Below are 27,638 nucleotides of genomic sequence, written 5' to 3' on the forward strand. Positions count from 1 at the left end.
AAACAAAAACCGTGAGGGAATGGTAAGCCCAAAGCGGACAATATCATGCTACAGTGGTGGAACGGGCCTGGGATGTGGTGGACCCGGACTGAGATGTGACAAATGGTATTAGAACCAATCCTTGATCGGAAGTGTGCCGACGAGGGTGTCGGATCCTTAAGGGAGGTGGATTGTAACATCCCACATCGCCCAGGGGAGTGATCCTTAAATGTATATTCTTATCCCTACCTCTCACGAGGCCTTTTGGGAGCTCACTGGCTTCGGGTTTCGTAGGGACTCCGAAGTTAAGCGAGACGGAGGCCAAAGCACTCTCAGAATGGGTGACCCACTGGGAAGTTACTCGTGAGTTCACAAAAATAAAAACCGTGAGGGAATGGTAAGCCCAAAGCGGGCAATATCGTGCTACGGTGGTGGAACGGACCTGAGATGTGGTGGACCCGGGGCGGGATGTGACATATACCCCCAAAATATTAACTATAATAATTATATATATATATGTATTAAATTTTATAAAAACTATAATAATTATTAATTAATATGCATCCATTGATTCCATTATTCCATTCCATTCCTGCCGCACCCTTTGAAGAAAAAGGGAGGGAAAATGAAAATTATAAGAAAAGCTGAAAAGGAAACAAAAAAGAGAGGGAAAGATGGGTAGGTTGCCGCCCTTTGAAGAAAAAGAAGGAAGGGAAAATGAAAATTATAAGAAAAGCTAAAAATGAAACAAAAAGAGACGGAAAAATGAAAATTAATAAAAGTGGTGAGAAATTTTTTTTTTTAAGTAATTAACTTTTTATCACACATATCCCACTATTTTTTATAATGATACGTGATGTACTACTCCGTGTACTGGTCAATTACACGTACAAAATAAATAGATTTAAATCTACTTAATAAATAAATAAATAAATATATATATATATATATATATATATATATATATCATTGAACTTGATGAGATACGAATTATATGAAACTAATTTCAACGATCCAACCGTCAAACTTGTTTGTATATGCTTCTAGATCGTATCAGCAAAAAATAAACATTCAGATATCAAGTAACCAAACAAAACTTTTCGATGGTTATAAAACGAAAAATCACGATTTAACGGTTATTTTAACTCCGATTTTGATTATTTTTTATAGCTACACTCCTTAATCCTATATGAATACAATGAATAAATTCGATCTTCAATTTAAAATATTTACACTAGTGGATACCACAAAATCTTATGTTATACGTAATGAAAGTATGAATAAACTCTTAAGTATTAGTAAATCTATTGTTTTGATGGGATACTCATTCTACGAAACTAGTTTCAATGATCCAACCGTCAAACATGTTTGTATATACTTCGAGATCGCATACACTAAAAATTGCAAAAAACAAACATTCAGAGATCAAGTAACGGGACAAAATTTTTCCAACGGTTATAAACAAAAAATCACGATTTAACGGTTATTTTAACTCCGATTTTGATGATTTTTAACAGCTACACTCCTTGACCCTATATGAATACAATGAATGAATTCGATCTTCAATTTAAAATATTTACACCTAGTGGATACCACAAAATCTTATGTTATACTTAATGAAAGTATGAATAAACTCTTAATTATTAGTGAATCTATTGTTTTGATGGGATACTCATTCAACGAAATTAGTTTCAATGATCCAACCGTCAAACATGTTTGTATATACTTCGAGATCGCATACGCCAAAAATTGCAAAAAACAAACATTCAGAGATCAAGTAACGGGACAAAACTTTTCGACGGTTATAAGAAGAAAAATCACTATTTAATGTTCATTTTAACTCCGATTTTGATGATTTTTTGCAGCTACATTCCTTGACCCTACATGAATACAATGATTGAATTTGATCTTCAATTTAAGATATTTACACTAGTGGATATCACAAAATATTATGTTATACTTAATGAAAGTGTGAATAAACTTTTAAGTGATAGTGAATCTATTGTTTTGATGAGATACATGCATTCTACGAAACTAGTTTTAACGATCCAACCGTCAAACATGTTTGTATATACTTCGAGATCGCATATGCCAAAAATTGCAAAAAACAAACATTCAGAGATCAAGTAAAGGGACAAAAAATTTCGACGGTTATAAAACGAAAAATCACGATTTAACGGTTATTTTAACTCCGATTTTGATGATTTTTTACAACTACACTCCTTGACCCTATATGAATACAAAGAATGAATTCGATCTTCAATTTAAGATATTTACACTAGTGGATATCACAAAATTTATGTTATACTTAATAAAAGTATGAATAAACTATAATAATTATATATATTAATTTAACAATTTTATACCCCTAAAAACTATAATAATTATATAATATAATTATATATATATATATATATATTAAATTAAATTTAAAAAATTGATGATCATTGGATCGGCTAAGATTTAATCTCAGTCGTCCATTTCATAATTATATATATATAATTAAATTTAAAAAAAATTGATGACCATTGAATGATCTTTTTGGTGTGTACTTGGAAAAACTTCTGCATCTTGATAATTCAAATACTGCAGTGAATTCAGTGCCTATTCATCAAACATAATCTGTAGATGTTCTCTTTGAGGTAACCTAAGTTTGTTTTTATTTACTTTATATATTTGTAGATTGTAGTATTAGTACTATAAAAAGTGTTGATATTATATTTGAAATTGACATGATGCATGATTTTTTATGTTGTAGGATTTTGATAATAATTACAATGGTTCAAGTTCGATTGAAAAAAATGAATTGCAGAAGTATTTGGAGGATAAAAGAATAGATAGAAAAGTAGACATAGATGTTCTTTCTTGGTGGCAAATGGAGCATTTTCATTATCTGATACTTTCTCAGTTAGCACGAGATGTGTTAACAATCCTCATTTCAACTGTTGCATCAGAATCTGCATTTATTATTAGGGGTAGAGTACTAGATCAGTATAGTAGTTCATTGTTACCAGAAACAGTTCAAGCTTTGTTGTGCACATGAGATTGGCTATTTAGAAAATGAGGTAATATATTTTTATATGATATAGTGCTATAGGTTTATTTCTTTTCATAATTATTTTGGTAAACTTCTCATAATTTGAATGATTTTTAATGTTTGGTTTTTCTATACTTAGTTTATGCAGAAGAGAGTTATGATGTGGAAAACCTTACTGAAAACATCATCAAAATAACTCTTGAAGGCAATAGATCAAGCCAAAGTTCCAATACAATTTCATGATGATCGATGTAAATCGAGGATTTTGTAAATTGAGGTTTAAACTTTTGAGAAAGACTTCACAACCTTGAAAACAAAAACTCTTTCATTTTGTATATCCTTGCACATTTCATATTTGTAATAGATTAGTAGTGTATGTATTATTTTTTTATTAGACTCTTATTTTCGAGTGTAAATGTAGTACTTAAACGACAAATGTGTTTTAATGTTTTGAAGTAATATTTATGTGGCAATGTGTGGTATGTGCAAATTTAAGAAAAAAAATATTTTTCTTAACGGGTCATAATGGGTCGGGTCACTTTACTTATTGGGTAAAGTGACCCGACCTGTTAAGGACCCGTTAAGATAACGGGTGTGACACGACACGACTCGTTAAGATAACAGGTGTTACACGAAAACAACACGAACACGACAGACACGACCCGTTTGCCAGGCCTAGCCAAAATTAGGATCCGGATCTCTCCTGAGCTAAGGGCGAGGATCCTCCTGACCAAGTCCATCAGGCCATTGAAATTTTATCCAATGGTTACAATTATTATAACTTTTAGACGGGCCCTCTATTTGTAACCGTTGGATAAAATTTCATCGGCCCGATGAGTTTAGTCAGGGGCATCCTCACCCTTAGCTCAAGAGAGGATCCCGATCCCCAAAATTAGTGGACCAATTTAGTACTTGGTACCCTAGCTTTCACTCCCAATAACTTTTCTTCTAGCATTCGAATCGTATGCAACTTGCAACAAAGTTAATAATCAAGCTACAGAAAGAAGAAGACACATAATTCAACCATTATCGGATACATTTTGTGAAACCCTGTTAATTGTTCAGGTGTTTGATCTAATTAATGAAATTTGCCTTTGATGTTTTTCGAGATTTTGGAGACAATTCAAGGAACTAAACAGTGAATTGGGATTGGAAAAATCAAATATTTCAGTTTGAAAGGTAAAGTGATGGTGTGTGAAGATTGCATGAGAAAATGAAGGATTAAACTATGAGTTGAGCATACTATAACTCCAAGGCCAAGGTTATATATCACTAAAGGGCGACCCCAAGTTAACAAGGCTCCCTGCTTTGCGAGGGTCAGAAGAGGAATGTTTATTGTACATAGTCTTACTCTTGTTTGTCTTGTTTGCAAAGAGGTTGTTTCCACAACTTGAACCAGTGACCTTTTGGTCACAAAGAAGCAACATTTCCATTGTGCTAAGGCTTGTTGTCCAAGGTTATATATCACTACGAGAAAAAAAGTTCGATAATGAGATTTTAAGGTGGTGACCTAAACCAACTGCTAGAAGAGAAACTTACATACAACTGGACACTAGCTAGGGTGACAGTATCTTAAACGTATCACGATATACTTATTAGGGAAATTGATGCATGAGAAGATTTGTTGAAATTTAGCATTGGAAGAATCAAAGGATCATCACAAATCCATAGCACAAGTTTTTTTTAAGATTCAACTCAGCATAAGATCCTTCAATTACCTTCACAAACATACGTTACACATCTTGAGAAACCCCTAGTAGCAGTCTCGTGATGATATCGGTCATAGTTTACATAATTAGGCAGGGATATGGATCCTCTGAACTAAAACTAAAGAGGAGTTAAATGAACACGAGATGCCGTCCATTTAAAGCATGCAAGAGCTTCAAGTATCACAATTAGCACTACAATTAAAGCATAAAACAGTTTTAACCATCTTCCGTCACCTTGCATCTTAATTAACAAGTACTAGCCTCTGTGAAACCAGCGTAAGGACAGCGAATAAATCGAAGATTGAAGAAGCACAACTATTTAGGGTTTGTTAATGAAATTTAACTTGGAAGAAGATTGGATGACAACATAAGCATGAAATAGTCGTTCACACAAGGCGTAAGAAACAAGGCAAAGGAAGCAGAAAATTCGGCTAAACGCATACCAATCGGACTAGCACCTAGCTTCTCAGTCAATATCATTACCACTAGATGTGTAGAAGAAACAGGTAAAAGCGAACACAATGTTTGTGACTTGACTTCACACAACACAAGTGGCCAGCATCTAAGTTAAGAATTAAGCTTGAAATTCCAAACTTCGAAATAACTAAGGTTATAACAAGGAATGATAAACACATACTCCTGTTTAATTATGTCTGTTGTCTTTGCCTAATTTATTCAATCAAACTGGCTTAGTGTTTGAGAAGCCAAAAAGGGTGTTAAAATCACCACCCTGTAAAAAGGCTTCGGAAGTTGCAATCTCATTCGGAGTTTCTCGTGTTTACTTACCTTTTCAGGCATGAGAATGATACCTAGTTGTTCATGTAAGAGATAAACAACTGCTTCCTTGGTAGAGATACCTCGTTAAAATCAGGTATGACATAGCAAAACGTGAGATTCACATACTTTTTCATACTTTGGGGGTAAATAAATTCATGACAAATTAGGAACGAATGATAACCCATGTCATGTTTTGCATAACCAATTCTGATAACTAAACATGCCATAAAGGATTTGCGCAGGGTGAAACTCTAATCACCAACATACGAGAAGTATGTTGAAAGCATCAAAAGGCGTAACTAGATGAGTCTTTGCTAAGGATAATTGCATCCCCCTCATATGGGGATGCAGATATCCCATTATATATTTAGCTTAATTATATCTCTAAAAATTAAGAGAAAAAAAACTTGTGACATCTTCATCTTCCTCGCTAACAAGCATCTACAAATCGGCACATCTGAAGATCTCCATTATGAAGATCTATGAAGATCTACGTAGTCACATTCTGATGAACAGTGAGTTACATTCCTTCTCAAGTGTATGTGCCATTATTCAATGTGAAGAAACTTGAAGGAAAGTGATGAATCTTGAAACCACAAATAGCTTGCCTGAGTCTAGGGCATATTTTTCAAACCACAAGTTCTCGGATGATAAAAGAGACAAGGGTAGAAGGTTTGACCTAAAGTGCAAACAATGCAACTATGGTAGACACACCATTGACAAATGTTGGATTCTACATCCTGAGCTCAAGCCAAACTTCCAGAAGAATAAGGGGTTCCAGAGAAACTCACAACCACCCTTGTACAAAGCTAATCATGCAGCTTCAGCTGTTCCTCATTCCTCAAGTGAAAGTTTGCTTAACTTCACTTCCAATCCAATGAACTTGATCAACGAGTTTGTTATCTATTTGCAAGGAAGACAAAGAATGAGATTTAGAGAACACAACTGGAACTGAAATTGAAAACCCTACTGCCTTGCTGAGCAAATTTGATGGGTTCCTTGCTGATTCTGATCATGCAGGCACAAGTAAACAGATTCTAGGTATATTGAAAGCTTTCTCCACTACTTTAAATACTAGTCATGTGCATGATTATTAGATAATAGACTCAGGAGCCACATACCATATGACAAACAAATCTTCACATTTATAAGACTTTGAACAAATGAAATTGTCAACAACCTTGTATGTTCCTTCCTTTCCATTTCACCTTTTATCAGTAGGAAAAATCACAAGACAACTAAATTGTCATGTTGTTTTTTCTTCTAATCAGGTCATCTTTCAGGATATAGTCACCAAGAGGAAGATTGGTAAGGGTTTCTTCCTAAATGGATTGTATTATCTTTCAAAGGATTTTCCAAAACCTAAGAGTCTTCAAGTCAGCTCAAGCCCTTCTCAGGAACAACTACTTTGGCATCATCATCTGGCTCATCCTTCAAACCATGTTTTGCCCATTTTGTTTCCCATAATGTGTAACAGTAGTTTAGAGTGTGATACTTGTCACTTCTCCAAATCTACTAGGTTACCTTTCAATTCCTCAGTGTCTAGAGCTAGTAAATTGTTTGAACTTGTTCATTCAGATATCTGGGGACCTACAATTGAATCTTTTGATGGTTATAAATACTTTGTAACATTTGTGGATGACTATTCAAGGATTACTTGGTTATACCTTTTAAAGTGCAAGAGTGAAGTCATGAATGTGTTTAAAGATTTTCATAAACTTGTAACAACTTATTTTGGTTGTCATATTCACACCTTAAGGTCTGACAATGGCACTGAGAACATGTCAAATAACATGTCTCAATACTTTCCCTTGGGATATTTCATCAACAAGTTGTGTTAGCACTCCTCAACAAAATGGAGTGGCCGAGAGGTAAACTAGGGATTTGCTTGAGAAAACTATAGCCTTAATGATACATATGAATGTTCCCAAGAAGTTTTGGTCTCAAATGATGCTTTCTGCTACCTATTTGATCAATAGACTGCCTAGTAGGGTGTTGGATCAAAAATCACCCTACGAAGTCATGAAAGGAAGAAAGATTGACTTGTCTCATTTGAAATTTTTTTTTTGTACTTGTTATGTTCATGTTGCTTTAATACACCGTGACAAGCTTGATCCAAAAGCTAGGAAATGTGTTTTCTTGGGATATTCTTCAACACAAAAAGGTTACAAGTGTTACAATCCTTCTTCAAGGAAAATCATTGTCTTAAGGGAAGTAAAGTTTGATGAAACCACACCTTTCTTTAAACAATCAGTGGAAGGTTCAAGTCAAGGGGAGAATGCCTTCGAAATCTTCCCTTTACCAAGTCCAACAACCAGTGAGGAAAATATATCCATATCCACTGACAGAGAAATTGAGAATTCTCTAAGTCATGAAGAGGAAACATTGCTAGAACCATCAATTCAGTCACCTATATCTCACTCATATCTTGAGAAACCATAACCATCACTTGTCTTGCCTCAAGTAAGAAAAAACCCTTCTCATGATCGTCACCATCCTTCAAGGCTGCTGGACTATGTGACTTACAATGCAAGGTATCCTGTTGCTGAGTACCTTTCATACCAAAGGGTGACACTAAAGCATGCAGCTTTTCTCAATTCCATATCAAATGCTTTTGAACCAAGAAGTTTTCAGGAGGCAATGCAATAAGATGAGTGGAAGAAAGCTATGAAGGAAGAGTTGAAAGCCTTGGATGACAATAAGACTTTGAGTGTTATCAAGCTACCACCGGGAAAAAAGGCAGTGAGAAGTAGATGGGTGTACAAAACCAAGTTCCACTCTGATGGCACCTTGGAAAAAGACAAGGCTAGACTGGTAGCTCATGGTTTTACTCAAACTTTTAGGATATATTACAAGGAGACTTTTGCTCTTGTAGCTAAGAAGGAGACTTTTGCTTCTGTAGCTAAGATGAACACAATTCGAGTGTTGTTATCTGTTGCAATTAACCATGCATGACCTCTATATCAAATGGATGTCAAAAATGACCATGGATGACCTCTACAACCCTTAACTGCAAACACAAAATGACCATGGATAGAGAAACACTCACTTATATCAGTTACTACCAAAGGTTAGTTGGGAGACTTATTTATCTTACAATAACATGGTCGGACATTGCCTTTGTTGTCAGTCTTGTGAGTCAATTTATGCATTCTCCAACAATGGATCATTTGCAAGTTGTTAAGAGAATATTGCGGTACTTGAAAGGTTCTATGGGATGTGGTCTTTTGATGCAAAACAATGCTCACACTCACATCATTGGTTACACTGATGTGGACTGGGCAGGTAACTCCTTGGATAACAAGTCAACTACTGGTTTTTATATTTTTGTTTGAGGTAATTTGGTAAGTTGGAAAAGCAAGAAGCAAAGTGTGATTGCTCAATCCAGTGCTGAGGACGAGTATAGGGCTATGGCAACTACTGTTTGTGACTTAATCTGGCTCAAGAGCCTTCTTTCTGATTTAGGGTTTCTTAGCTCTCAACCAATGACTCTCATGTGTGATAACCAAGCAGCCATGCATATAGCTTCTAATCCTGTTTTCCATGAGAGGACCAAGCATATCGAGGTTGACGCCATTACATCCATGAAAAGGTTCAATCAAAGATCATACAAACTCATTACACCCTGAGTTCTCGTCAATTTACTGATCTTTTCACCAAGCCATTAGCGACTGCCATGTTTCAATGTCTTTTGTCCAAGCTTGGATCAATCAATCTCCTCGATCCAACCTTGAGGTTGAGTGTTGAAATAGATCAAAATCACAAGTATGGGTTGTAATTATCACTATAGCTAAGTTATGGGTTAAAATGATGGCTACAACCTTCCAACTTGTCATCTCACTTCTTGTCCAACCATACTTCTCTTTTTGTCAATGTTTCTCCCTAAAATCTAGGATTTCCTTACTTGTATATTATTATTTGTTTAGCCCTTGTTGTGTCCGGTTTCTTAGGGCAGAAACCATGTGGTAGGTAGTGGTTGATGTCCACTATTTTTGTAATCTATTCTTCGGCTCTTTATAAGAGCTTTGTTCTCTCTCTCTTGTAAACTTTATGATCAATATACAAACCTTGAAATTCAATACTCTATTTAAATTTGACAAGTTATTTGCAATTTCGCTTTCTGATTTCGGTTTTTTGTTTTCCTATGTTTGGTTTCGAATATGCTAGGAATTGAGAAGTTTGAAGTAGAGCAAATGGACTTGTTTACAATCGAACGTGGTCGGATGATCGGACCTGAGTTCCAACATGAATATGATGTGATCGTTGGGATACCTTTAGGCATATTTGGAGGTGTCATCGGGAATATAATCTGTTTCGGGAGGACATGTACTATGTCGTTGTTTAATTGCTTGCTGAATTTTACTGATTGAGATTCAAAACATGCCCTCTTTTTTATTTTCTTAATGCTTATGAGAACGTGTTAATCAACTTCATTTCACTATACCAACAAGTAGCGAAATGGCATTTACAAGTCTCCCAGAAGATGGAGTTATTCTCATTGACTTTGGTTCATACTCACTAGTTTTGAATAGATTGTGATAAACTTTAGGGTGGCGTATGAATGCCGAAACACTTTCAAATGTTATACTAAGTTACTAGCCATAGAATACTTAAATCCTAAAATGTTGACAAGTGTGCAGTTTTTAACCGAGTGTGAAGTATATCGTTCCTTTATTGTGGTTTTGAAAGCCACAACTTGGTTTGAATGTTATAAAATTTTAATATAATCGATCTTGTCAAACATAATGACCGATCCTAGACATTCATAGGTATCTAATGGCATTTCGTTGATTTTTTTATAAGTTGACTTGCTGCTTTTTGTATGTTGTACTTGTTTTGACAATTGACATGAATGTTGAAAGATCATAAAATGTGAAGTCATTTTGCTCTGATCATGTTCATCATAATCCTTTGTGAAAAATGCAGCTTCACATGAAGAATCTAACTATTAAATAGGAGTAAACATTAAGGTTTTTGTCAATAAAAGCATGGGAAGACCGATTCCACCACACGCTCTCGATTTTAACGTTTATGATCTTGGTTGAATTCTGTCTTCATTTCTCTGTACTTTGATTATAACTTCTTTTGAATTTCTCAAGGAAGTTAATTGAAAACCATAAAATGATACACTTAAGGGGATAAAAGGACCTAACAAATCAAAGATAATGTAAATAACTCATTGCAAAAACAAAGTACAAATTGCACTATTCAATTTCTTTCTTCTCCTACTGAAGGGGAGCATCGCATACCAAAGATTGATGCACGAGCTAAAAAGATTTAGAAAAACTAGAACATATATTAGTTAGAAAATTAAAGACAAATGGAGAGACCAAAACACTCAAAACGGTAGATATTACAATATTATTCATATGTGGAATCTTACAATTTACCCATCAATCATTCTCCATCGCCTGATCAATGCCACCCTCACATAAAGCCAATCGGATATACAGTTCAAGAACTTGTAGTGTGTGTATATCCATGACTTGATGTGGCTGTGCCCGTAGCCCACCAATGCGCTTATTACGGCTCGAGTCTCTCAAGCTGCTAACCGAACACTACATAGTGGGCTAAAAGAGACTCATCTGATAGTGTTACTTTAACTTTTTAGACCTGCAGTCATGTGAAGTTTCAAAGTTGTGCTTTGCTCAAGCGATTGAGGTATTCCCTGCATCACTGAAAAAATAAAGAAAACACAGACATTGATCATAAGATAAACAAACTTCAAAATTTCTTTATTGAAAAAGGAAATGGGGTTGTTAACAAGGGGTGTGATTGAATCTGGGAAGGACTGCCTACATATCTTCGGAAAGGAGAATCAAATTACTGGTCTAAGAAAAGATAATATAATATAAATATTACATTAAGGATTATTTTTTATCAATAGCCTATGGTGCTGGGTGTTAAGTAGATGAGTTCTCCCTGGACTTGTTTTGCGTGGACATCGGTGTGGGATTGAGTCCAGAATGAACGACCTACATATCCCGGGGATAGGAATTACATCGTGTGTAGTTCAGATGGTGCTTGCCTAAGTGATTTGAAAGCATCTATATAGAGTCTGCCTCTCACTGGTGGGGGCTCCTTTACTGACGTCAATCCTCCAACTTTCATGCCTTCTTTGACGTTCCACTTTTTGTAAATTTCGATTAGGGCTGGATAACAAATAAGTTGAAGGGATGCTTCCCATATTGTGCAATCAATTCCGGCCGAAATGACATTGTAAAGAGTTGGGTTGTCCATGACATGGAAAGTCACCAGATGGTTATATGGTTTTGATTGAATTGGAAGTTTAATCGTTCCCAAGGTTTGCATTGGGGCCCATTGAGGGTTTGGAAGGTAGCCCTCTTCTTATTGACGTCATTGAGAATGCCCATTTCTTCGGTTGCACACTTGAAGAGAATACTTACTTCTGATCCATTATCTATAAAGACTCGACTAACCATAGCATTTGAGATCTACAGTTTGATAACAAGAACACCTTCGCAGGGGAGGGGTTAACAGGTTCTAGACCACGGACGGAAAACCTAAGGGTGTTAGGGTCGATAGGTGGTGACTTTTTGATTGGAGCCACCATTCGAGGCTTCCTACATGCTGCCTTTTTCTCATTTCACGTCATTCTTAAGTGTTCCTACTTTCCACCTATGCGATTGATAATGAAGAATGGTCATTACCCGAGTATTGGATCGGGAGAAGGTTTTGAGCTTTTTAAGGCTTCTTACGTTGCATTGAGTGGGCGCTGCTTGGACCATGGGACCCTCAAAACGGTAGACAGTGTCATTGATGTTTTTCACTTAAGTCTTAAGTTTAGTGAGTCTTGCCTGCTTTTTGGCTTATGTACTTCTTCGAAGATCCTTTACAAATGCATGTATCTTTAACATGCTTTCCCACACTTGGTCCATAAAGAAAGTATTCTCGTCGAACAAGGTGATGACGCAGTTGCATTGTGATTGTTTGAGAAGAGCTTCCATAGAGGTAGAGTGATCTAGTTGAGAGGAATATGATTTTACTCCTAACAAGAGCACCAATTGTTGGAACCAAATTCAAGTACTACTGTGGATGGTGGAGGCACAAATCCAAATACCCAATAAAACATGAAACAACCATGAGCAAGCCTAAGACCATGCAAGTGGATGTGGTGGGTGTGTGCTGGCCAAATGCTCGCTGATAGTCAAGTTAGTAAGCAAGTATAAGACTCAAGCAATGGGCAAGAAAATTAGAGTGCAATGATTGTGTTACTAGACGCATGCTCTAAAATGATGTATTTATATCGGGGAAGATACCTTTTTAGGATATAATTCTTGTTCTAAGCCGGAAGAATCCTAGAAGATATCTAGAAGTAGATATTGCATCCTCTTTAGGAGTGTGATTACTTACGACGCATGTCAATTCCTAGATTGTAGGAACTCCAAGACATATAGAGGATCTAGCTAGTTCTGCATCGAATCATATCCTCGCATCTTGCGGAACAAGCATGGTCTTTCTCAATGAAGTCCCTCAAATGCTTGGGAATAGAATGATGATGGCACCACTGCTCCGTTAATCCAGCTTTGCTTGGAGTTGTTAAGTCCATGACCAGACTTCTAAGGTAACTGTATTCACATCCAATTACTCCAACCCTAGAAAATCATAGTCCTGCACGAGGAATTGAAATATTCTAGCAAAAAAAGTACTGCAATTAAATCATGAAAGAGCTTTAAGCACCTGATTTTGTCACCTTCCATCTTAATAACAACCAAGAAGAAAAATTGTTTATCCTTCGTTAACGAAAAGTAATTTGGAAGAAGATCAAAGCACAATGAAAGCATAAAACACAGCAAGTATATCCAAATTAAGAATAAAACATTAAAGAGATCTTCCCATTATTTGAGGGTGATTCTCTTCGTTCGTGTGAGTGGTTCCAAATTGCGTTCAATTCCTGTGCCGCCGATCCTAGCTGCGGTTAGGGCCCGTGGGGGTTCTTTCCTTTCTTTCTTTGTCTCCTCTTTTCCTCCCTTCCATTCATTTTTCCCACTGCTCTTCAGTCAGATTTGCCATTTTCTCACCCTATCAGTCTCTCTCCTTTTTATTCATCCAAGATCTGATCTTCAATCAAGCTTCACCACAATTTGTTGTGGTTCATCGAGTTGGTGAATAGAGATTCGGTGCTTCCACTGACTAGGGTGTTCTTAACACCACCAAATTTTCTTTGTTGGCAATATTGCTCGTAGAATCACACATGCTTCTTTCGCTTGGTCGCTGCGATAATTGGGGTTGGATGACGAGATTTGACGAGGTGATGCTTGATTGGGGGTGAGGATTTGTGCGGATCGACGAACACTGTTGTGGCGTTGGTTGTAGTGGAGTTCTCGGTTGGTTTTAGATTTCTTTTTGTTTTAGGCCTCAACTTTTGGTTGGACTTCATTTGGTTTGTTTGGCTGGCCAAATTTTGCTTGTTTGAGCCTTTGTCTTGAAAGTTCTTTTTTTTGGTAATAAATTTCATCTTTGTACCAAAAAATGAAAAAGAATAAAACATTAAATTAGATTAGCCGATACGCAACTTTGAACCAATAAGAAAAATCTAATTTCAGACAAAAAGGAATACATAGACGACGACCATGGTTCTGCTATTTTTGGACCTTGGTTCCAACGATGAAGAAAGAGAAAATGACTCTCACTCCATTTCCCACATGACCAACTCTCCATTTTTCTTTTTCTTTTTTTAATTGTTGTCCAATCAGGTTGTGAGCATTTTAATTAATAAAGAGATGGTATATTACCCAACCAATACTTTTTATACCATGTTTGACACCGTTATTTCTTTTAAAATTCACTATGAATTCATACTTCTGAAAATATTTCGTTAAATACTACTAAAGTGCTATAACTTGAACTTTCATGTCAAACCATCAAATTCACTAAAGTACTATCCAACCAACTCACCATGCCCACTCCTACCTGATTGTTTATTAATCCATAATCAGAATGAAATGAATTGAATTGAAGAAGCCGTTGGGTTAAAATATAAAAATTTTAACCCAAAAAATTTAGGTTTTAATTCAAAACAGTTTTTTTGCTCCAACTTTTTTGATTAAATTTTTAGCCCAAGATTACTAAAGAATTAATTTAGGATAATTTTGTTTCTTAAAGTAACTTTTAAAAAAATTATGTAGACTGTCATAATTTAATTTTATGAACATTTTAATTGAAAATATTTGGATTCAGATAAATATTGAAAAACCAATAAACTGGCACAATGAAACTTGTAGAACACTATAAAAGAATATGAAACAAGTGAAATTTTTTTTTCTTAATTATTTTAGCCGTATGATTTAAATTTGGACCGTTAGATATATATTTTTTTACTTGGATTTAATCATATTAGATTTTAGCCGTTGGATTCAATGAATTTATAAATATAAAACTAAAAAAAACACATATATGGTGGCTAGCCCACTAACAAGAAGGAGAATTTTGGGTTAAATTTGCCCCAAAAAAGAGTTTGGGGTTAAAACTCATACTTTATCCTAGGGATGGTTCGGTATGGGATCCCATACCGAAACCCTTGTCCCGATTCCCAAACCAAAAATTTTGGGAATCCCAATTTCAATACTGATCCCAAACCAAATTTTCGGGAATCCCGAAATAGTTTTGGGATTTCGGGACAAATCGGGAATCCCGAAATGATTTTGGGCTTTTGGGCTTTTGGACTAAAATATTATGTTTTTGGGCTAAAATTGAACCTTTTAACACTTTTGGGTTGCAATATGCTAAGAACCCCGTTGCAATATGTGCCAATTGCAAGACTATGTCAATTTAAATGTAGATGCTACAATTGCAAGACTCTGTCGATTTAAATCATTCGTACAAAAGTATGTGCAACTATTGAAGCCTTCATTTTCTATGGACTCTGTCGATCTAAATATATATTTAAAAATTAAATAATATATATATATTTTTTTTTTGGTTCGGTTTGGGAATACCGAAATCCCAAAAACTTGAGACCGATTCCCGTACCGAAATTTCGGGATCGGTTCGGTATTGGGTACCGAAATTTTCGGGAATTTTGGTATGGGATTTTTTCGGTTTGGTTTCGGGAATTTTTTGGTTTGGTTTGGGATTTTTGGGATTTTTTTCCAGCCCTACTTTATCCCAGGGTTGAAGCAAGTTAAGGTAGATTTAGAACCTAAAATTTGAATTTTCCTTCGGTTGGAATAGGTTTTAGAAAGCCGAATTCTCTATTTTAAGGATTCAATTTCCAAAGTGTAGGGAGTTTGATTCCTATTTTAAGTGGGTCTCACGTATATTTTCATTCTCAAAATATTAATAAACACTTGAATCGGAGGGCAATTTCCATTCCCTATATTCAAATTCAATCATATGTACTCACGCCACGGAAATAGCAAATGACATGCACCAGATTGATTTGTTACACGGGGCCCACCTGATAAGCTCAAATCTGTATCCTCCGTCGTTGAAGGCCCGGAGATTTTGCTGAGTTCGCAAACTTGTGAGTATAAGTGGCTAAAATCCAAATATATTAAGAGAGTTTTAACGAAAAGCTCACGGTACTGTTCACTCATTTATCATTCAATCGTATTTGCATAAGATAATTACTATTAAAGACAAAAGGAAAATTTTACTCGCACTTTTTTAGAGTGAGTTTAACTTTATAATAACTTAGTAATAATACGGTTTAAATTCATTTTTTACGAGAATTGAACCTAAAACTTCTCATTTATAAGTGAAGAAGAATACCACTAAACCGTATTACTAAATGACTTTAGTTCACATTTAAAAAATTAAACTCCTACTTACCCAAATTACTTTATATACACTAGACAGTCGTATAGAAGTACATAGATGTGTATTTGCATCTTACTAATATTGCAAGTTGTTAATTTCGCTCTTTTGCTTCTTTCTTTTCCTTTCTTATAATTCTAAGAGAAAATTTGAATTGGCCCAAATAGAGCTTTGGTTCGTGAAATAATAATCCGTTAGCATACAATCAATGAACTTGTCACAATATAAAGCAATATTCATTTTTGGTCACTCCTTCAAAATTTTCAATTCAATTCAATACCTATTTGATCATTGGGTACCATATTATATAATCTATGTTTGAAATATAGATTTTGAGGCAACTAATATTAATGTTAACTATGATATACCAGTTGGTGGATTTTCAATATAATCTATGTTTGCAAAATTAATTGGAACTTAACGAATGTGACATTTCCATAAATTGGATACTTATTTAGAATGTTGAAAAATGTTGAAACCAATTTAAAATGATACGAAAGAGTTGAAGAGTTTTAAGTACTTAATCCAAAAGATTAACATAGTAACTTTAAAAAGACTATTACTCTCCGTTATTAAAAATTTAACACCGGGCTCAAAGATTTTGAATTCATGAACCAACCGATACAATTACCTCAAATTTAGAAAATTTATTTATTAAAAAAAAAAATTAACGAAACACTTCAATACTGTTCACTTTTAATGAAAATGATATTTTTACTCTAAAAAGTCATTATTATTCACTTACAATACATTTTTGTCATTTTGATTAAACTCAAAGTTTTCTAGCTATTTTCATTAGTTTTCCTAAAAAATACCCCTCTTTGAATGGGTTCGTAAGGGTAAAATTATAATTTAACTTTAAATATCGACAAATTTAAGCATTATTTTTTATTTTTTAGCGAGGATGTGGTAGGTGTACGTGTGTGCATACATGGAGACAAAACGAAGTTGTATTTTCCTCATAGAAAAAAACAAATGTATTTGTTTGATTATTTATAATTATTTGCTTGATTATTTATTTATTTTTTATTTCGTTGCGAGGACGGAGGAGGCATTTTGACATTTCCGACCTTCCAAAGAGAGAAGAGGCAGTTAGACCACTGGACTGGAAGCTGAGTTTCCATTTCCTTCTCCAGTGCAGACTGAGCGAGCCGAACCAGTACCAAAACGACGCCGTCGATTGCTTCTCGCACTTCTCACTTCCACTATTTTCCTCCCGAACTCCGCCTTTGGATTTCCCAGCTGTTTCCTCCATTCCGGCTCTTCCTGATCGGTAAGTCCGCCGCATGCACGCACGCACTTGCATTTACATATACGTATTCGTATACGGTTGGCTGCGTCTGTTTGTAGTTATTGGAACTAAATCGTGTTCCGATTATTCTGTGTGTATGTGTATTTGTGTGATTAGGTACGTGTGGATTTGTTTGGGATTTTGTGAATGTGAATGAACTGGCGTGTGTGTGAATTTATGCATGTTGTGCGAAGGTGCGAGTTTACGGATTTTTGGTGGTTTTAGGGTATAGAGCTATTGATTTTTATGAATTTATGAGTTGATTTGATGTTATTTTATTTATAGTAGATTGGATTTGTTTGGCCAGGTATTTTTTGAAAATCGAGCGAGGAATGAGAGTGTCAATGTGATGCTGATTGCGGTTATTGGCGTTTGACTGGTTTTTTTAGGCTGCTGTTCGAATATGGATCTTGCGTGTAATTTCCGGCAGCCAAATGTGTTATATGGCAGTGAAGGGACTAGTTATAAGAGGTTGAATTGCTTTAGTAGTTCACCGATTATCTTTGGGAGTAAAGATGTTAGTTGTAACTTTCTGGGTAATTCGAGAATTGTTGTGAAAGCATGTTCAGGTAAGAAGTTGAAGAGAACTGTATGTATAAGTGGTTGTAGGATTTCACGTTTGACCTATAGACAAAAAGCTGATGATTGTTTGTGGAATTCGAATCCGAAAGTGCGTTTATCTTGTAACATTGGTAGTGTATTCAAAGGGTCAAGAGCAGTTTGGTGGTCGCCATGTCAAAGTAATGACTCATTAGCGTATGTTAATGGAAATGGTCAGAATGTTGAATACCTAGAAGGTCATAATGAGAGCTCAGGAGTTGGGTCCGTTCATGATGCTGAGTTGAGTGATTCCAGAGAAGAGGATGGACATGAAGAACAAAAAGAAGAACCAGAGGCACCTACATTGGATGAATTGAAAGAATTGCTGCAAAATGCCATGAAAGAACTTGAAGCTGCACGACTTAATAGTACCATGTTTGAAGAAAAGGCTCAAAGAATATCAGAAGCCGCAATATCCCTACAGGATGAAGCAGCAAATGCTTGGAATAATGTTAACTCAACCCTTGATACTGTTCAAGAGATAGTTCATGAAGAGAGTATTGCTAAAGAAGGTGTTCAGAAAGCAAAAATGGCACTTTCATTAGCAGAGGCAAGGATTCATGTGGCAGTAGAATCTTTACAGGGTGCAAAAGGAGAGACCAATTCTTCTGAAATTTCACAAGAGAATGATGGGGAACATGATTGCAAAGAAGAAGAAAAAGCGCTTTTGGTTGCCCAGGAAGATATTAAGGAATGCCAGGCGAATTTGGCCAACTGTGAGGCAGAGCTAATGCACTTGCATGGTAAAAAAGAGGAGTTGCAGAAGGAAGTGGACAGGTTGACTGAGGTTGCAGAGAAAGCACAGCTCAGTGCTTTGAAAGCAGAAGAGGATGTAACCAACATAATGCTTTTAGCAGAGCAAGCTGTTGCCTTCGAACTTGAAGCAGCAAAGTGTGTCAACGATGCAGAAATTGCATTACAAAGAGCAGAGAAATCTATCTCCAACGCAATTGTTGACACCACAGAAAACAACCAAGGACAGGTGTTGAGTGATGATAATGCTGTTCTTGAGGAGGAGGAGACGGTAGTCCTAGGAAGTTCTGCTGATATCAGTGTTGAAAGGGACAGAGACGTGGCAATTGATGGTGATTTGTTGGCTGTCAAGCCTTTGGCAGACAGCCCTTCTGACAAAATCAGCCAGAGTTTGGAAGACGCAAATCAATTTGTTGATTTGAGTGATCATGAGAATGGAAAGTTTTTGGATTCTCTAAAAGATGCTGACATAGAAGCTGAAAAGTCAAAGAATGTGGTTCAAGCTAAAAAGCAGGAAACTCAGAAGGACTTGAGTAGGGAGAGTTCACCGTTAAATTCTCCAAAGACATTATTGAAGAAATCTTCTCGTTTCTTTTCTGCATCTTTCTTCTCTTCTGCAGATGGGACTCCGACATCAGTTTTCCAAGGTCTGATGGAGTATGCAAGGAAGCAATGGCCAAAGCTGGTTGTCGGGATGTTCCTATTTGGAGTAGGGTGTGTAGTGTTTTTTCTACTTGTTATTTTCGTTTATTACTGTGCCTTGTTTTCCCCTCTTCAAAAGGGTTTTCTTTTAAAAATTTCCTGCTCTTATAATGGTTATAGCCTTGTCTTGCTTTGACCTCAAGATGTTGAAATTGATCACAGGCTCACCTTTTATGCTAATCGAGTGGAAAGGGCCACACAACTGTTACAACAGCCAGACGTCATCACCACTAGTATTGAAGAAGTTTCCTCAAGTGCGAAGCCTCTAGTTCGAGAATTACAGAAACTTCCTAGAAGAATTAAAAAACTAATTGATATGATTCCTCATCAAGAGGTCTGTTGCCTAACAAAATTTTTATTTTGGTCTAACGTCTATCATAATTTCAACTTTCTGATCTGTTCTATCTTTTTCTCAGGTGAATGCGGAGGAAGCTTCTCTTTTTGACATGTTATGGTTATTGTTAGCAAGTGTGATATTTGTGCCTGTATTTCAAAGAATTCCTGGAGGTAACTGAATCTCTATAGCTTTAATTTCTATTTCACACTTGTTGGGTTTTTTTTGTCATTTCAAATGTAGGCGAGTAGTATTTCTAGTTGGTTTGGTTACAGAATTGCATTACTTTTTAAGCTTTAGAATATAAATCGTAAAGTTTGGAGTTCCACCAACCAAACACTGGACTTTTAATGTATGGATTAGCCATATGTCTTTCTACTGTTTCTTTTTCATTTCCTTGTCATATGCCTTTCACTTTCTTGTCATATACCTTTTTATAATCTAGACTTACACTTAGCCAACCTCTGTACTGCATCACCCTCCCCTATTACACTTTCTTGAACTTAGCTAAAGTAGGTTTCATTAAGAGGATAATTCTATGGATTTGATCACAAGTTGACAAAATACGTTTTGGTGCTTTTCTACATCACACCATCATATCATAACTGCCTGGGCTTAAATTTTAAGTATCTGAGATTTATAATGCCATTTCACTGATGGGTATCATCTGTCTTTTGCTATCTTTAGGCAGTCCTGTTCTTGGGTACTTAGCTGCTGGCATCTTGATTGGGCCTTATGGCCTCTCTATTATTCGTCATGTACATGGGACAAAGGCAATTGCTGAATTTGGGGTTGTTTTCTTGCTGTTCAACATTGGCCTTGAGGTGGAGTGGACAAATTGGACATATTGCTATTTCAATTTGATCAAAAAGAATATTATGCTTAATTTGAATTACAATGAGGAAAATTAACAAGACTCTGGTTTGCATTTTTTAGCTTTCTGTTGAAAGGTTGAGTTCAATGAAGAAATATGTATTTGGATTAGGCTCTGCTCAGGTGATTCACTCATATTCCTTTTGGCCTGGCCATTAGCAAGATTTTCTATATTGGTAGTGAGAAACAAGTTTTCTATCAGTTTGTTAATATGCATAACCAATGCAGGTTTTGGTGACAGCTGTTGTGATTGGTGTGGTTGCTCATTATGTTTGTGGGCTGCCTGGCCCTGCTGCAATAGTAATTGGCAATGGTCTGGCTTTATCATCCACTGCAGTTGTTCTGCAGGTAATTGTTGGTTTTGTTTATTTGCTCATTCAAAGTGCAATTATATGGGTAGATACATGATGAAATGCAATATTGAGTATCTGGATATGTTCAATACAGATATATTAAGTTACTAAGTGGTTTTTGGACCTTATGATAAATACAAAATTCATGATGACTATGATGAAGTGGGTAACTACTTTGGAAATTTTCCTTCTTTGAGAAAAAAGAAGCCTTGTTCTCTTGGAAAGGGGTCTGGGGTGTGAATGTTCCAGTAAAAGCAGCCTTCTTCGTGTGAGAACTGAGAAGCAGCTCACCATAACAGTTTAATTATTGATAGTTTGTGGGTTAGAGGCAGAATATTGGTGAGTAGGTATTGTTTGTGTCCAAGGCAGCAGGCCAGCACAAAAAATGATTTAATTCTTCTGCATTGTTCAGTGGCTTCAAAATACAGGTTTTTATCCTATATTCGTTTAGTATTTCTCGTAGTTCAGTTTCCGGTTCTCTATTGGGTTGACATGTTCAGTTCGTTAGAAGCACAATAGAGCAGTGTGTATATTGTTCATCATGTGTGAATACATAAGAGCTTTTTAAGAAGAGGAATCCTATGATTGTTGAAGGATGTTTGAATGGATGAAAAAGACATTGAATTCTATTTTTATTTTTTTTTTGTTCTTCCTAGATTTCTTGTTTTAGTCTATCCATGTTATTTATGGTTTCTGTACATGGGTTGCACTTCTCTGCATTTTTTTTCCCAATAATTTATTTTTTTATAAGAAAAGACTGCAAGAACCTTCTAATGAATATTCTTTTGACAGGCAAGTAATTAATATGATTCAACTTATTTTCAGGTCTTGCAAGAGCGGGGTGAGAGCACTTCACGTCATGGCCGTGCTACGTTTTCTGTTCTACTTTTCCAGGTCACTTTGAATTTAAAAAAATATGTCAAGGGTCCATTGGTTTCAAAATAATTCATTAATGACTCAGTACATTTGTTAATATTCTAATGGCATATTTGGTTGAATTGAATGTCAAACTTAAAGTTTGTGGTCTAGTTGAATCAACTAAACATCTTGACTCATGCTGACACATAGATCCATGATTTTAGAGTCCTTATATTTGCATCTTTACAGAGAGCAATTATGGTAGGGTGATCTGATTCAGCAATGCATACAGCATAGTTTGATATTACTGTCCTCCATACAGCAAATACCCGTCAGAGTTTTAAATTTAGTGCATGGTTAAGTGACGTTATGATTACGTACTATGTGTTGATTCTTGGCAGTTAGATTGCAACCCGTTCCATCATTAATTTAGGCTTTTCTTTGCACCTTTGTTACTTCATATCATCTAGGTTTGTTTCACAAATCATTGAACTAAATTAGTTACATTACTCACTTTTTGGTTAATTTTCAGGATTTGGCTGTTGTGGTTTTGCTAATTCTTATACCTCTGATTTCACCAAATTCATCCAAAGGAGGGGTAATACTACTTATCCTCTCCTCTTGCTGTATCATTGTTCAGAACTTCAGAGCCGAACATGCTACTTATTTTAATCCTACTAAGTAACTTCATCTGCTACTTGTAGATTGGTTTTCAAGCCATTGCTGAAGCTCTTGGACTTGCTGCTGTAAAGGCAGCAGTTGCCATCACGGCTATTATTGCTGGTGGGCGCTTGGTAAGTCTTTGTACATCCAAAACTTTTGAGAATTATGTCAATGAAATGGGTGAATTCCTAGGAAAAGTAACTGCACGGTTTGTTTAGGCATTTACAGTTGAAGCTCCAAATGGTTCAACAGACTACTAAGTCTCCATTGTTGCAATCTTGATTGAAAGTAATGCTAAACCATGTTCTCTTAGAGTAAAGGACTGGGAGGAGGGGAAACCTATATTTCATATTGCTTGAGAAAACAAGTTTGGAACGTTTTCCAATTTTTTTACAAGTTCTGTTGTTTTATCTCGTCAAGTTCTTCTAAGAGTTAAGTTTGTGCATTGAACCTAATGTTTCTTTTTGTGGTTTTGCAGCTGCTTCGACCAATTTATAGGCAAATTGCAGAAAATCAAAATGCAGAAATATTTTCTGCCAATACATTGCTTGTTATTCTAGGAACAAGTCTTCTCACTGCCAGGGTAGATAGTGCATTCTATGTCTTTTAGTTAATTTATTTTTGGGTCATTCCTGAGAGTTAGAAAGTTTTGTGCTTTTCTTTTGTCTTTTGAATAGGCTGGACTATCCATGGCACTGGGAGCATTTTTGGCTGGTTTGCTTCTTGCAGAAACTGAATTTTCTTTACAGGTTGAGTCAGATATTGCTCCATATCGTGGTCTTCTACTGGGCCTCTTCTTTATGACGGTATGTGGTTTCTGGTGGCAATTGTTTGAGGTTGAATTGAGAGAATAATTGAGAAATGGAGAGGGAAGACCTGCCCCCAAAACTACTTTTTGTTTAAAAAAAGAAAAGAAACCCCTGACAAATTCAGTCCACTCCGGGGTAGAGCGTACATGTCTTTAATTGGTTGGGATGTCAATCCATGATTTCCTAGCCTTTCTTTCCATACCACCTCAAGAATTTTGAACAAATATTACATACCGTAATCTAAAAATGAGTCTTAAAGTGTCACTCTTTCTGTAATGTTAGATGATACTGCTTGTAAGAAAAGTTCTCTGTGCTTGCTTGAAATGGATTTTCTTCTGGATTATATGATATCAAGGAAACTTAGCGGATTGTTTAAAGGGAACTTTAACGAAAAGCTCCTGGTACTGTTCACTTTAACGAAAAACTACATTTTAACACTAAAAAGTCAATCTTGGTACTATTCACTTTACCCTTTATTTTGTCCTTATCGTTAAAACTCAAAGTTTTCAAGCCCTTTTCATTAGTTTTCTTTTGTTTAAAACGAAATGATGTCAATTTTTAATTTAGAGAAGGATATTACTTGAGTTCTTGACTTTGAAATTGTTTTTAATTTTAGTCAAATGATCCTGTTAGTCTATTGTCAGTACAATGTCGCTCTTATATCTGCAATTTGTAACAACTATTTTTATGGGTTTTCAGGTTGGAATGTCTATTGATCCAAAACTTCTTCTTTCAAACTTCCCGGTTATAGCTGGATCATTAGGACTTCTGATTGGTGGCAAATCCTTATTGGTTGCTTTGATTGGCAAACTGTTTGGCGTTTCAATAATATCTGCAATAAGAGTTGGTCTTCTTCTTGCTCCTGGTGGAGAGTTTGCATTTGTTGCTTTTGGTGAAGCTGTCAATCAGGTTGCTTCCATTAGCCATTGATACTGCTTCTGAGAATTGCTGCTTTGCATTTTAGCAGCTGTACTAATTTACTAAATTTTATACGGTCTTTTTGGTGTTTATTTCCTACAAGTAATGTAGTTGCGGATAGTACCCTTTTGACGCATCAAATGGGTTTTAACCAATATTACGAATCAAGATTGATAATGTTAAGTTGACAGGGTAAAAGAAATACTGAACATTTTTATTAATTTGCTTGAAAATTGATTAACTACTTGCTAGTTGGTGTTATATGCTGCTTAATGTCTTCTAAACCCTAAGTATCGTGCTAACTGTGTCGTCTGCAGGGAATAATGACTCCTCAGTTATCATCTTTGCTCTTCCTTGTCGTGGGAATTTCAATGGCCATTACACCATGGCTAGCTGCTGGAGGGCAGTTAATTGCTTCTCGTTTTGAGGTGCATGACGTTCGAAGTTTACTACCTGTTGAGAGTGAGGTAAAATGCCTGACGAAGATTTACTATTGTCACTTTTGATGCTCTAGCTAGACTAATCGTTAAGAAGCATTGTCTCCCACCCAGAAAATCCTTTTAATTAGAGTTTGCAACAGTATATTTCCCTGTTTATTTTAGGAACTTCATTAGCATATAATAACTGCAACCATCCACATGGTATTTGCTAATACTTATTCTCTTGTTATTTAGGTTGTGTTGGAAATGAGACAAATATATTTCGCATTAATCCTCGATTTTTTTGGTAATTAATATTTACTGATAGTTGGTGTCTCTTGGATTGCTTATATTTTCAGACAGATGATTTACAAGGTCATATAATCCTCTGTGGATTTGGGCGAGTTGGCCAGGTTGTAAAAAATTGCAGCTATCATACAATTAATTCTAAATCTTTCAAGCTTGTATATGTATTTGTTACATTTGTAATTTGTTTTTTCCCTCCCTTTTTCTTTTCAGATAATTGCACAGCTTCTTTCTGAGAGTCTAATTCCATTTGTAGCTCTTGATGTGAGGAGGTAACCTTGAGGATATTTCAGAATTTTCTTTGTAATTGATATTTCTAGAATTACTATTTTGGATGTTTACATGTTAGTTTCATGTGTAATTTAACTTCATGTTAGTCTGGTTTGTATGTACGCCTCAACGGATGGTTTTTGGAGTTTATTTATGTTCTTTGCCAGTACCAAGGACAAGATAACAATAAAAAAAGTATATTTCAAGGCCTGAAAATCTTTGGAATGGTTGTTTTTCCAGAATTGTTTAGGGTTATAATTCTGCAAAACACTGCAACTCATAGTATCTCATTATTTTGTTCTTTGTTGTTCAGTGATAGAGTGGCAGTTGGACGCTCGCTGGACCTTCCAGTCTACTTTGGAGATGCCGGTAGCCGAGAGGTATGTACAATAAGTTGAAATTATAGTTATTTCATATGCAGGTTTATGATATAAAATGCTTTCTACCCAATGTGTAGGTGCTCCACAAAGTTGGTGCTGAAAGAGCATGCGCTGCAGCAATCACTTTAGATTCTCCTGGTGCAAACTATAGAACTGTTTGGGCTCTGAGCAAGTATTTCCCTAACGTGAAAACTTTTGTTCGTGCTCATGATGTTGATCATGGTCTTAATTTGGAGAAGGCTGGGGCTACAGCGGTAATATTTTTATGCCTGTTCTTAATATGCTCTCTGTTGCCTGCACCTGTCCAAAGTTATTTTATTCTCAAGCAAGATTTTCTGTAATGACGAATGAGTGGCAACTTATAGGTTATCTATCATGCGTCGCATTCATGAGTTGACTAATTCTCGCGAAACTTGCAGGTTGTCCCAGAGACCTTGGAACCTAGTCTACAGTTGGCAGCTGCTGTTCTAGCTCAGGTAAATTAGTTGATTGTCGATATTTCTTTTGACTTCCATCTAGATGTAAGGATCTAACAATTGGACTCTAGTGATCTCCAATAGAACCTCTTTTTAAGCATCATAAGCCAATGCCGTTGGGAGAAAAGACATTAGCCCACATAGTATATCATCAAGCAGAGATTGGTTGAATGGGTCATGTAAATGGCGTGAGCTTGGTTTTATTTCCATAAATTTGTACATTTCATCATTAGATGGCCATCGTGGTGGATTCTTTTTGCTGTATTGTCTTCAAATGTTCAACAGCTTTGCCCACATTCTGCTTTTCTTGTTTTTAAACTTGACATTGCAGTTTTATGATCGTAACATTGTTTTCGCTGGAAGTGTCTAACATCATCGTCTCCTCTTATTTTATCTCCTCCTCAGGCTAAGCTACCCATGTCAGAGATCGCATCAACAATCAATGAGTATAGGTCCCGTCACCTTGCTGAGCTAACTGAGGTACTCCACGTTTAATTTATCTCATCGTCTTCTCCTTTTGTTTTTTATTTTTTTTTATTTTTTAAGCCAACAATTTTACCGCAACCTCAGTTTTGGCTTTGACCATTAAGTATGAACCAAGTTCCAGCACTTTTGGTTCTCTTCATCCCGATACTTGAGATATACGTATTTATGTTTTTCTTCTACAGTTATGTGAAACAAGCGGAAGTTCTCTTGGCTACGGGTTTTCTCGAATGATGAGTAAACCCAAAACTCCGACTCCGGATTCCACAGATGAGAACCAGTTCACTGAAGGAACGCTGGCAATCTAGATGGTGGCAAACACGGTAAATGATAAAAGGAAAATGTAGAAACAGCTCGAGAACTGTATAGCAGATTACTTCTTCGATTTTGGACCCGAAACAGAAATGATTCATCTTCCAATGGGTATTAAATTGTACAGAAATTACACCGAAGAGGCAATCAATAGCAAACAGTCGGCTGACAAACTTTTGTTCCATAAACTTTGTTGAACAAACCTATATTCTTGATGCATCCTTCTGTCTCAAGGCACCACCTTTTTGTATTGGGCTGTGTCGGGGTCCAAATTATAGAAAACCGTAAATTTCCCAACCTTTTGTTGGTTTTTATATTACTTTATGTTTCTTTATTGCTTGACGAAAATACGGTGCTACGCGGTTTATGGCTTTGCGGGCTGTAGAGCGAAAATTATGTATCATTTATGGTTCAAACGATTTATCCTTAAAATGGGTTAGCAATAATATTGTTCAAATTTATCGATAAGAATCAAACATAAAACCTTTTAATTACAAGTGAATAATTTGTTCATGCTATAGCATAATTTGTTCAATTTTTAGAATGAGATGTGATAT

General features: G+C 35.9%; 1 protein-coding gene across 3 annotated transcripts; it reads left to right on the forward strand.

Moving 5' to 3' along the window:
• The first annotated feature begins 17,261 nt into the window (after positions 1 to 17,261).
• LOC103439264 (K(+) efflux antiporter 2, chloroplastic-like) lies at positions 17,262 to 27,378 on the forward strand. 3 transcript variants are annotated; one of them, XM_070824770.1, is made up of 22 exons: positions 17,289 to 17,540; positions 17,690 to 17,766; positions 17,880 to 19,639; positions 19,790 to 19,961; positions 20,044 to 20,134; positions 20,649 to 20,785; positions 20,898 to 20,957; positions 21,063 to 21,182; positions 22,013 to 22,081; positions 22,578 to 22,643; positions 22,750 to 22,839; positions 23,187 to 23,291; positions 23,386 to 23,514; positions 24,217 to 24,426; positions 24,753 to 24,902; positions 25,214 to 25,267; positions 25,374 to 25,432; positions 25,744 to 25,810; positions 25,888 to 26,064; positions 26,230 to 26,286; positions 26,692 to 26,766; positions 26,955 to 27,378. In XM_070824770.1, exons 3-22 carry the CDS (start codon positions 17,976 to 17,978, stop codon positions 27,075 to 27,077), a joined length of 3,675 nt encoding a protein of 1,224 aa, XP_070680871.1. In that variant the 5' UTR covers positions 17,289 to 17,540; positions 17,690 to 17,766; positions 17,880 to 17,975; the 3' UTR covers positions 27,078 to 27,378. The 3 variants fall into 3 exon arrangements, with proteins under 3 accessions (XP_070680870.1, XP_070680871.1, XP_028961545.2); XM_070824769.1 differs by lacking the exon at positions 17,690 to 17,766 and having other exon boundaries at positions 17,262 to 17,540; XM_029105712.2 differs by lacking the exon at positions 17,690 to 17,766 and having other exon boundaries at positions 17,316 to 17,554.
• The last annotated feature ends 260 nt before the right edge of the window (positions 27,379 to 27,638 follow it).

This window comes from Malus domestica, chromosome 07, assembly GCF_042453785.1.
Source record: "Malus domestica chromosome 07, GDT2T_hap1".
In the NCBI taxonomy this organism is placed as follows: Eukaryota; Viridiplantae; Streptophyta; class Magnoliopsida; order Rosales; family Rosaceae; genus Malus; species Malus domestica.

Bases quoted from the DNA above. Each gene is read 5' to 3' on its own strand.
- LOC103439264 (XM_070824769.1), top strand. From the start codon at position 17,976: ATGGATCTTGCGTGTAATTTCCGGCAGCCAAATGTGTTATATGGCAGT. The intron at 21,183-22,012 runs GTAATTGTTGGT...ACTTATTTTCAG, and splicing joins CCACTGCAGTTGTTCTGCAG to GTCTTGCAAGAGCGGGGTGA. The intron at 24,427-24,752 runs GTTGCTTCCATT...TGTCGTCTGCAG, and splicing joins TTGGTGAAGCTGTCAATCAG to GGAATAATGACTCCTCAGTT.